Below are 11335 nucleotides of genomic sequence, written 5' to 3'. Positions count from 1 at the left end.
CATGGTCACTGCAGCCCCCTCTCCCCATGGCTCTATCATCCCCCATCTCCCCTCACCATCCCCTGTGACTTCTGCAGCCCCCTCTCCCCATGGCTCTATCATCCTGCATAGCTCCATCACCTCCTCTGACCTCCGCAGCCCCCTCCCCCATGGCTCTATCATCCCCCGTCTCCCCTCATCATCCCCTGTGACTTCTGCAGCACCCTTCTCCCCATGGCTCTATCACCCCACTGGCTCCCACTGCCCCATCAACCCCTGTGACCCCTGCAGCCTCCTGTCCCCATGGCTGTATCATCCCCCCATAGCTCCCATCACCTCCTCTGACCTCTGCAGCCCCCTCCCCCCATGGTTCTATCACCCCACTGCCCCATCAATCCCTGTGACCCCTACAGCCCCCTCCCCCCATGGCTCTATTACCCTCTGACCCCCATTGCCCCTACAGCCCCTCCCCCATGGCTCCATCATCTCCCCTTTCCTCCCATGATCCTCTGTGACCCCTCCCCCCACGGCTCTATCATCTCCCCCTCCCCCCTCCAGGGCGCGCCTCCACAACCCGCCTCCTCCCAGCTGCCCCGCCCACCGGGTCATGTGACAATCCAAGATGGCGGCGCTCAGGGTGCTGCCGGCGGCGCTGCTGCTCACCTGCCTGCTGCTCGGCGGGCGCTGCTCGGGGCGGCGCGCGGGCCCGGTGCCCCTGGTCATGTGGCACGGGATGGGTGAGCGCTGGGGCGGGGCCGCCGCGAGACTGGTGCTAACCCCCCCCCCCATGGCTGCAATCGGGGGCGCTGCGGGGCCGGGGGCGGGTTATGGGTCTATTGCTGCCCCGCCAAGGGCGGGGGGCGCGGGGGTGTCAGCCCCAGGGCTGCAAAGGGAGCGGCTGGGGGCCCTTGTCTGACCAGCCTCCCCGCTCTTGTTCCCCCTCCCGCGGAAGCGGTGTTTCCCTGCCCCAAGAGCCTCCCGGGCCGCCTTTCTCTGCTTCCTCTCTCACTTCTCTAATCCCCGCCGCTGGTTTCGCTGCCGGTGCGCAGAGCCTGCTTGCCTTGGGAGATCATGGGATCTCCGCTCTCGCAGGGGGAGGGTGGAAAGCAGGTTATTAGCCAGTGTGCCCACAGGTTCAAACCAGCAGCTCCGCTCCCTGCCCTAGGGACTTCACTCTTGGCCACATTTCAGATTGTCTGTAATAAAAGAAAACAACAACCCACGTTCATCATGGGATTCTCATGGGACTGCCAGGAGGGTGATACCGCAGTGCAGGGAACACCCTTTCCTTGTGAAATGGGGGATGGAAGAAAGCGAAGTAGTGATAGATGTGTGGGAAGTTGGACTGCGAATGAAGGATCAAGGTGGCTTCTAAAGCGTTAAACTACTCTGATGCCCAGCACCCTTTGGGAGAGTTCCCTACTCAGTTATCTTCTATTTGAGCCCCTGTCTACATTATGAATCACATTTAAACATGGTTGTGATCCAGGAATGTTCTTTTTGCCTGCTGTTGCACCACAACATGCTTCACAAACCAGTTTGAACATGGTTATGTTTTGTAGCCCTGGCAGGATTTTAAATAAACACTTTGATAGCTCGTTTACAAATATTGTTATCCCTGCTTTTCAGATGGCAAAACTGAGACAGAGAGATCACAGAGTCATAGAATATCAGGGTTGGAAGGGATCTCAGGAGGTCATCTTGTCTAACCCCCTGCTCAAAGCAGGACCAATCCCCAATTTTTGCCCCTGATCCCTAAATGGCCCCCTCAAGGATTGAAAGCTTGGACCACTAGACTATGCCTCTGGAAGTGTCTGGGCCAAAGATACCACAAATAAGATATTCCTGTGGGAGCAGGGTCCTGAACTTTCTAGCTTCGTATATAGACTGTTTTGTATTCAAATGATTGTTCAGTCAAAATGAAAAGCATTGCAGCAAAGAATTTTCCTAAGGATGGTAATAAGGGAAAGGCATGGAAGGCTGGGTGAGAATTCAGTGTCCATGCTGGCTTTAATATTTTGGTAGTCAATCAATGTCATGAACTTGTTATAAGCAAGAAAGTGAAAGGCGGCTGAAACCAGGAAGTGCATTCAAATGGTTCATTTACAGAGGCTTTGTGCAATGAGTGTGAAAATTTGCTGCTCTGACACTTGAAAAAAATGCATGCTGCTTGCCTGGGTGAGGTTGGAAGTTTGGTATTCAGAACCTCAGCCATCCAGTGTGCGATGGTTTTATATTTGATGAAAATTTCCCTTATCCTTTTTGCAGGAGACAGCTGCTGTAACCCTGGAAGCATGGGATACATTAAAAAAATAGTGGAAAACAAAATACCAGGAATTTACGTTCTGTCGCTACAGATTGGAAACAACTTGGTAGAGGTAAAGTCACAGTCATCCTATGTAAAGCTTCTGCTTTCATTGAGTATTACTGGTTAGTGATCACTGTGCAGACTCTTAAAGGTGCTGTAAATAATTTACAGTCTCTGCTTTTGACGTAGATCCATAAAGACACAGGCAGAGCTTTCACTATTACCTTTTGACTGTATCAAACATTTTTGTCTTGGAGAAACTGAGTCTAGTTAATCACATGTTGAGGAAAACTTGGGATGTGACATCCCTGATTCAAACTGGATTCATACCCAAATCCACTGATAAGTGTTTTGAAACCTCTACAGCACGGGTGGGCAAACTACGGTCTGTGGGCCGCATCCGGCCCGCCAGATGTTTTAATCCAGCCCTTGAGAGCCTGCTAGGGAGTGCGGTCTGGGACTTGCCCCTCTCTTGTGCTCCAGCTGAGGAACAGGGTCGGGGGCCACTCTACGTGGCTCCCAGAAACAGCGGCATGTGCTCCCTCCAACGCCTATGCATAGAGGCAGCCAGGGGACTCCGCTCCACATGTGCCGCCCCCGCAGCTCCCATTGGCCAGGAACTATGGCCAATGGGAGCTGCAGGGGCGGCACCTGCGGACAGGGCAATGTGCAGCAGAGCCGCCTGGCTGCGCCTCTGCGTAAGAGCCGGAGGGGGGACATGCTGCTGCTTCTGGGAGCTGCTTGAGGTAAGTGCCACCTACAACCCTGAGCCACCCCTCCACACCCCAACCCCCTGCCCCAGCCCTCATCCCCCTCCTACCCTCCAAACCCCTCTGTCCCAGCCCAGAACCCCCTCCCACACCTTATTTCTGGCCCCACCCTGGAGCCCACATCCCTAGCCAGAGCCCTCCCACCCTCCCACACCCCAACCCCACTTTCATGAGCATTCATGGCCTGCCATACAATTTCTATACCCAGATGTGGCCCTTGGGCCAAAAAGTTTGCCTACCCCTACTCTACAGATATTAGCTATGTGATGAGGTCCCATGCTTTTTAAGGGGGATATTTGTCCCTTCCTGTTTATTAAGCTAAGTGCATGTTTTTATTTAAACTCATTTTATATTGCATTTTACTTGTATAACATAGATACAGCCTGGCTCCTGCATACCTGTATTGTTGACTGTGCTCTATATGGCCAAGAGGCTTACATTACTAGCTGTGTATTAGAGTGTAGTTCTAGTAATAGCTGTCACAATAATGGGTGACATGTCTTGTTACCTGGATTCATAGAGGGTGCAGGTAAACCTTGGCTTTGTGGAAGTCCAGGGAGGATCCAAATTTTAATAAAGGCAGGGGAAATAGGATGGCTTACAGTTGGGCTGGGAGTTCACAAAGGGAGTCTTATAAAATTTGGGCTACCTATAACTCATGGAATTTGAGAAATCTTAGTCCCTATGAAGAACTAGAAGATTAAAATTAACCTGTTAGCTCATTGTAAAGATAATTTGCCCATCTGTTCCTCTGGCTTATTCCCCAGGATATGGAGAACAGCTACTTCATGAATGTGAACAAACAGGTGATGCTGGTTTGTGACAAACTCGCTAAGGACCCTCACTTGCAAGGAGGCTACAATTCTATGGGATTCTCCCAGGGAGGCCAGTTCCTGTACGTTTACAGTTGGATTTTATTTATTTATTTATTTTTGGGCAAATGTTTTAGGTTACAGGAGTTCAGGTGGGAATCTCCCTCTCTCCCCAGCACCTCCCATAGGGTTCAAAATAAAATGTAAATAAGTGTTCTCTGGGCTCGAGGGTGACATTTGTTTTAAAATGCTTTATTCTTATGAGTCTTTCTAAGAACTGTACAATTATAAACTAACCCTCACAACACCTTTGTAACACAGATAAGATTTCTTCAGAGGGGGAAACCAAGGCACAGAGCGGTTCAGGGTAATATTTTCAAAAGCGCTTAAGTCCCATTGATGGGACTTCGGATAACATTTCAAAAGTCCCTAACTAATTTAAAGCTGGTCGCAGACAGAGCTTGAATATGGTTATTTAAAATGCTATATACAAATAGCCTAGGATCTGTATGGGAGGGGGAAGCTAAACTCTTTCTCTTTTCCCCAGGAGGGCGGTGGCACAGAGATGTCCTTCTCCTCCAATGTTCAATTTGATTTCCATTGGGGGGCAGCACCAAGGTAACTCCCTCTTTGGTTTCTAGAGTCCTCCAAGTCATCCCTGCTTCCTAAACGCGCATGTAGCGAATGGAGGGTGAGCTTCTGGTGGGATAAAACAACCCCTCTTTCCCTGCCCCCAAAAGCCCCCCACAGAGCCTCTTTTTGACCTACTTCCATTTGAAATAAAGTGACTGGATGCTTTTGCCTGTCTCCTTTTGCCTGATTGGATCTGATCACTAAGTGAGTGCTTGTTGTGTTCTGGGCTGATCTTGAGTTAGGATTAATGTCTGTCAGCAAACCTATTAAAGTGGTTCCAAGCTAAAATAGGGACAGACAAATGTCATTCTTCAGGATGCAAACTGGCCACTTCAGGGGTCAGGAAGGAATCTTCCCAATGTATGTGACTATCCAATTAGCCAGGTAGATCCCTTCTACCTATGTCAGAAGCATCGTTGATTGGCTATTGTTGGAGCAGATACTGGACCGCAGAGAGCAATAGCCTCATCTGGTGTAGGAGCTCCCACAAAACTAAAAACTTATTTAGATTGGCCAAATTGTGATTGGGTGACAAGGACCTGAAGCTATCAGCATTTGAAGTATTAAACTCCACAGAAGGAGAAGAATTATTCATGGTGGCTCAAGGAGGTAAAATGAGTGATAAGGGGATGAAATTCAAGACAGGAAAATGGCTAAATACTAAGGAAAACTTCTGCCAGTGAGAGCTCCAAGACAGGCGTAATCTCCCAAGGGAACTGGTGGAAGCCCCATTGCGTGAGTCTCTGTTTAGTGCATTCTGCACAATTGTAGAGAATATGCTGCTAAGAACATTAGTGCGGTTTCAGATCATTAAAGACCTAGGAGGCCTTTCCTTTTATCTGAATGACCATCTTCTCCATAATGATGCCCCCTGCTGGTCAGCTAAAGAACATTCTCAGTTCTCTCTCCATGTAATAGTGCCTTGGGGGCAGGCTGTCTGTAATGGGATTATAGGATTAGAGACCTCTGGATTCCTTGGAGTAATTCCAGTTGCTGTGTCAGGAGGAGGTGGTTCTTCATTTGTGGTTGCAGTTCAATGGCTTTCAGTGCTGACCACTGAATGGAGATGCACATCTTGTTGCCCCAGGTGTGTTTGGCTTTCCACGCTGTCCTGGGGAGAAGTCCCGCATCTGTGACTGGGTCCGAAAGCTGCTGGACCTTGGCGTCTACACGAAGATGGTCCAGGAGCGGTGAGTATGTTCAGCGGGGGACTACGCAGACTGCAAAGGCTGAGGCGAGATGCCCCTTTGGCCTGTGTGTTTCCAGTGTGAGCTTTATTCTCTCTCTCATCCAGCCTAGTGCAGGCAGAATACTGGCATGACCCCATGAAGGAGGAAGAGTACCAGAAAAACAGCATCTTCCTGGCTGACATCAATCAGGAGAAGGTAAGGACGGATGCCATGCTTACAGCTCTGAGCCTAGCTTGGTATCTGGGATTGCTATACAATGGGGACATCAGCATAGGACGTTGTTGTCGGAGTTGGGATTAGGATGTGGGGGTTCCTGATTCCCAATCATGCATTCCTAGCATCATCTTGTGCATCTGCCCTGACTAGCCCTAAACCAAGTGAGATCATGGGCTGTCCTTTCCCCAATGGGGAGGGAGGTAGGCACTGCAGTGGCTGGGTCAGCAGCCTGGCGTGCTGAGAGCAACAGCCCAGCTTCAATGTGTAACAAGTGTGCCACCTGTCTGACAAAGTTTGCGGCTGCCCCCATCTCAGTGAGGCTCCAAGCTGCCTTATTACTGAGAAGATTCTATTGTTTTTGTTCGGGCATCTTTCCCAGGGCAACAACGAGACCTACAAGAAAAACTTGATGGCTTTGAAAAAGTTTGTGATGGTGAAATTTCTCAATGACACGATGGTAGACCCTCCAGCCTCAGAGGTGAGGAACTCCTCCAGGTACTTGGGATAAGGAGACTGGAGCTTTCATTTGCTAATGTCTTTGTCTAGTTTTATGAATGGTGCCCAACTTTGAATACAAATCCAGGATGCTGGAACCAAAACTGGATCCACTAATGTAGGTCCAGCCAGTTTCGCAAATAAATTGGGGAAAAGAAAATCAGAAAAGGGAAGGGAAAATGGTCTCAGTGCGGTCAGGATGCTCCAAACTTTGTAGGTGGCTGTAGAAGGTCTCTGGCAGACATCCTCAGGGAGAGAAATTCTTCAGACAGGATCTTTGCACCAAAAAGTCCCTGTGATGATCCAGATCTGTTAGAACCACTGTGTGGAGATCAGACAACCTGACTGGTGATAACTGCCTTGGATAGCTATGGTGGGAGGAGAGTTGCTTAAATACATCATGGTCTAGATTAAGACTGCCTTATATTAGATTAAGCACAGATGAGGGTTGTAGTGAACTGTCTTCTAGCACCTTTAACTTCACCCTACCATGACTCTGAAAGAATACTGTTCGTTTAGGGGTCAGACACAAGGTGGTGGTGTTGGAATGTACAGTACCTGATCTTTTATGTAAGTCTAAGGATGAGCATTTCATGCTCTGAAGAGTTGCAGTTATCTATGAGATGCTAGGTAAGGACAGCATTGGCACTCAAACTTCAACTGGTTTTGGAAATCAAGGGTTTTTCAGATGTTCAAGTTTCTGTCCTGTCCTTTGATAGGGCTCTCTGGGGTTTATTCAATCTGAAGAAGTCATTGGTGGATTCAAGTGGGGGCAAGGACCTCCAGCCAGAGCTCCATCTCTTCCTCAGTCAGAGGAACAGTCTGCCCAGCAATAGGCCTCAGTAATGAGATGCAGAATAAGCTCGTTTCTACAACAGCTCTGTTGTCTCCTTGTTTTTCTTCTGTAGTGGTTTGGATATTATAGAAGTGGGCAAGCCAAGGAGACCATCCCCCTGCAGGAGACCTCGCTGTACAAAGAGGTAAATAGCTTGATCTTCTATGGAAGAATCTGCTGTCTCCATATGGTTGCAAATTTTGGTTGGACATTCCTGGAGGTTTCATCACATGACATCACATCTTTAATTAAAGATTAATCTTTAATTCCTGGAGTCTCGGCAACTCTGTCTCCACTGTAAGTAGCTTAAGCTCTCCCCAGGAATCTTGGCAGGGTTCCACCATCTAGCTTCTCCCTCTCGTTAAAGAGATCGCATTTTGTATGTGAACTTAGTTCCCATGAAAGGAAAAGGCTGAATCTGCTGATTAACCACGAGAAAGATGCGCTTATTCTCCCAACAAGCACTATTTTCCCTGTTGAACAGATAGGGAACTGAGGAGCCTCAATACCTCAGGGTCCCACAGAAATCTGTGCCAGGGCAGGGAATTGAACTTGGGTCTCCTGAATTATAGGCCAACACACTGACCTAGCCTCTCTCCTCCAGTCTCTGCTGGAGATAACTTAGCTAAAAAGTACTTCTACAGAGCAAAGTTAGGCCTTTGGAATGAGCCAGGCTGCACCAGATGAGGGTTTATTTATTTAAGAGAGTCCCTGGTGTTCATACTTCACTTTGTATGGCCTGCACAATTTCTTCAGCCTACACCATCTTAAAACTGCTAGGCTACCCCCGTATGCAGTGTACTTAATGCTGATCTTGTTTACACTGCTCTATATCAGGAGTAACTCCATTGAAGCTAAAAACCTATCTAAAAGTGGAACAAACACTACCAGCCCATTACAGCCTCATGCACACATTGGCCTGCTGGGTTGCCTCTCCGTTTGGGTGTGAGATCTTTTGTAAGTGGGGGAAATGCATGAATGCTTCACTGCAGCAACCCATGAACCTGGCCCATGGCCTTCGCAACAGGATGCGGGGGACTGTTGTGAGAGCCCTTGATAAAACGCAGCGCTGCACCCTCAGCCTAGCAGGTAGTTTTGAGGAGGGGAAGACCTGTTTCCTGGGGCCTGTCCTAGTCCAGCTTTCATTGCACTTATATGGTTCCCTTCTTTTTACATAAGCTGTGGAAAGCTCGTGCTTCTCACAGGAGCACGTGCATTATTTTCCTAGCCGGGCAGTTGGATTGTGCTGTGAAATTCCCCCATGCAAAGGGAAGGGTTATTTCCATACAGCCTACACTCCAAGGGCTGTTGTAACTGACCCACGCTTATTCTCCAACAAAACATTGGTCTGTTCTATTGCCGAATAAAGGGCTCTCCTGCCTGGCAATGATGATGAGGGGGAGGGGACAGCACTTGAATTCCAGAAAGAGACAAGGGGAACTTTTGTAAATAACTGATGGCCGAAAGTGAGAAAATATTAGAGTAGATCCTAATGGAAGATACGGTGGGATCCACACTAGTTGTAGACAGTGTTGGTGGTGTTAGAATTAAAGGGTCAAGAACAGGAGGGCCTGGGTCTGTTATTTGCTATTACTCTGGTACAGGGGCAGCCAAACCATGGTTTGTGAGTCGCATGTGACTCTTTTACAGTTAAAGTGTGGCTTGCAGAGCCCCCCATTCTCTACCTACCAGACTGGGGCAGGGGGAGCTCGGGACCTCTGCCTTGCAACAGGGTGGTGGGATAGGGGCTTCTGCCCAGCAAGGCAGAGGGGGTCTTGGGGCTTCAGCCCCATCGGTGCACCTGCCAGAGCTTGGGGCTTCAGCAGGAGAGGGTCTGAAGCCCTGAGCTCTGGCAGGTGTGCCCCCGGCTCTCAAACTTCTGAAGATTGTTGTATGCAGCTCAGAGGATCAGTACGTTTGGCCATCCCTGCTCTTTTATTTCTGTATCACTTAATCTTTTCTTCCAAAAGTCAAATGGGAGGCACCCTAGCTACACTGAACCAATCTGAACTTAAGTCCCCATCAGAGAGAGACGGTGGATGAGGTAATATCTTTTACTGGACCAACTTCTGCTGATGAAAGAGAGAAGCTTTTGAGCTACACGTAGAACTGAAGGAGAGCTCTGCGTAGCTCAAAAGCTTCTCTCTTTCACCAGCAGAAGCTGCTCCACTAAAATTATTTCATCCATCTTGTCTTTAATATCCTGGGACCAACATGGCTACAATACTGCAAACCACCACTTAAGTCCCCATGAAAGTCCATGGCACTAAGGCGCTTTGGAAAGTTATTTAAGCATCATAGGTAGCCTACTTTTCATGCTGGTTGTCTTCTCTCGTAGGATCAGCTGGGGCTGCAGCAGATGGACAAGGCAGGAAAGCTGGTATTCCTGTCTGTGGCAGGAGATCACCTTCGCTTTTCTGAAGAGTGGTTCTATACAAACATCATCCCCTTGCTAAACTGAAGCCGATGTGTGTCAGCAGCCTGACAAGAGAAGGTGACTTCGTCAGACCAAGCTCCTGATACAAGGCTGAGGAAGTTACCCTGTCAAGTTCTAACTTGGATCCACTTGCTGTAGCTAACAAACTAAGCTGCCACTTACTGTGTAACAGCACATCCTCCATACAAACCTGCTGCAGCATCGTATCAGAGCTAACCAAGTATTTAAGGGCATATTAGTCTGCTGGTTGTTGCCAGAGAGTACATGAGAAGTGGCACGGATTAAATTTTAGTAGATTTAAATTTAATATACTATTATGGTGTAGCATATGGTCCCAACCCAGACTAGGTTTCGGTGTTAGCAAGTTTTGTATGGTTTTCAAACAAACTAATGTAATTGCACCAGTCGCTTGCTGGAGCATAGTTCAGTAGTTTTCAAACTTTTTTTTTCTGATGACCCAGTTGAAGAAAATTGTTGATGCCCGTGATGCAACGGAGCTGGGGATGAGGGGTTTGGGGAGTGGGAAGGGGCTCAAGGCTGGGGCAGAGGGTTGGAGTGCGGGGGTGAGGGCTGTGGGGTGGGGCCAGGAATGAGGGGCTCTGGGCTGGGGCAGGGCTCTGGCATGGGGATGAGGGGTTTTGGGGGGCTTGGGCAGGAGATTGGGGTGTGGGCTTACCTCTGGTGGCTCCCTGTCAGTGGCACAGCTGGGGTGCAGAGGCAGGCTTCCTGCCTGTCCTGGCACCATGGACCGTGCTGCACCCCAAAAGTGGCCAGCAGCAGGTCTGGCTCCTAGACAGAGGCATGCAAGCAGCTCCACACAGCTCTTGCCTGCAGGCACCAGCTCCCATTGGCCAGGAACCAGCCACTGGGAGTGCAGAACTGGTGCTCAGGGTGGGGCAGCACACAGAGGCCTGTGCTGCGCCCCCCCCCCCCCCCCCAGCCTAGGAACTGGACCTGCCACTGGCCACTTCCAGGGCACAGCACCGTGGCAGACTCAGAACAGGTAGGGACTATGAGTTTTTACTGGCTGGCTGCCAGGGTCCCTGGGTGCTGAGCAAGGTGACCCAGTACTGGGTCATGACCTAAAGTTTGAAAACCACTGGCATAGTTTAACAGCTGAGCCATTTGAGACTGGGTAGTCTCAGTTTTAACAGAGCTATGTTCTAACCACATTTCCTGACCCTCTGTCAGGATACTTAGGTTAATACTAATAAGCATAACTAGTTTAGATAAGGTCCACAGAGTGAGGAGGACCACCACTTAGATTTAAGGATGTTTGTAGGGATAGGGGAGAAGACAGGGTTACAGCTGGGGGAAGGGGTGCTGGCTCATGGGAGGGAGTGGGTTATGGATTAAGTTTTCAAGGGTTATTAAAAGCTTTTTGATAGTTGTCAGCTGACTAGCTATTGTTTTGCACTGATTCAATGTTGATTCTCTTTAATAAAGAATGTTTTCAGCTGTCTAATGAGCTAAGGGATAACCTCTCTTACTGTCATACCTGTGACAGATTCTCTTCCTCAGCAAGGGTGCTGGCAGCATGAGTTTGAAAAAAGGAGTGTCGGTGCTTCCCACTTAGTGTCTGGTCCTGCAATAAGCTTTGCACCCACACACAATTCTGATCTAGTCACTAACATAGAGCCCCTTGAGCAGCAGGGGGTGG

At 49.1% G+C, this 11335-nt stretch overlaps 1 protein-coding gene across 1 annotated transcript; it reads left to right on the top strand.

The window, feature by feature from the left end:
- Positions 1–500: 500 nt before the first annotated feature.
- PPT1 (palmitoyl-protein thioesterase 1) lies at positions 501–11140 on the top strand. Its single transcript, XM_037881511.2, has 9 exons — positions 501–716; positions 2248–2357; positions 3825–3952; positions 4417–4487; positions 5590–5692; positions 5797–5887; positions 6288–6386; positions 7312–7383; positions 9577–11140. The coding sequence occupies exons 1-9, from the start codon at positions 602–604 to the stop codon at positions 9697–9699; spliced, it is 912 nt and encodes a 303-aa protein (XP_037737439.1). The 5' UTR covers positions 501–601; the 3' UTR covers positions 9700–11140.
- Positions 11141–11335: the final 195 nt, after the last annotated feature.

The sequence above is a fragment of the Chelonia mydas genome, chromosome 19 (assembly GCF_015237465.2).
Source record: "Chelonia mydas isolate rCheMyd1 chromosome 19, rCheMyd1.pri.v2, whole genome shotgun sequence".
NCBI lineage: Eukaryota > Metazoa > Chordata > Testudines > Cheloniidae > Chelonia > Chelonia mydas.
This window is presented reverse-complemented; position numbering and strand designations above follow the sequence as displayed.

What these genes read in the sequence shown, in the direction of transcription:
- PPT1 (XM_037881511.2), top strand. Translation starts at nt 602, where the DNA reads ATGGCGGCGCTCAGGGTGCTGCCGGCGGCGCTGCTGCTCACCTGCCTG. An exon ending in CTGACATCAATCAGGAGAAG is followed by an intron (nt 5,888 to 6,287) that starts GTAAGGACGGAT and finishes CATCTTTCCCAG; the next exon opens with GGCAACAACGAGACCTACAA. An exon ending in TAGACCCTCCAGCCTCAGAG is followed by an intron (nt 6,387 to 7,311) that starts GTGAGGAACTCC and finishes TTTCTTCTGTAG; the next exon opens with TGGTTTGGATATTATAGAAG.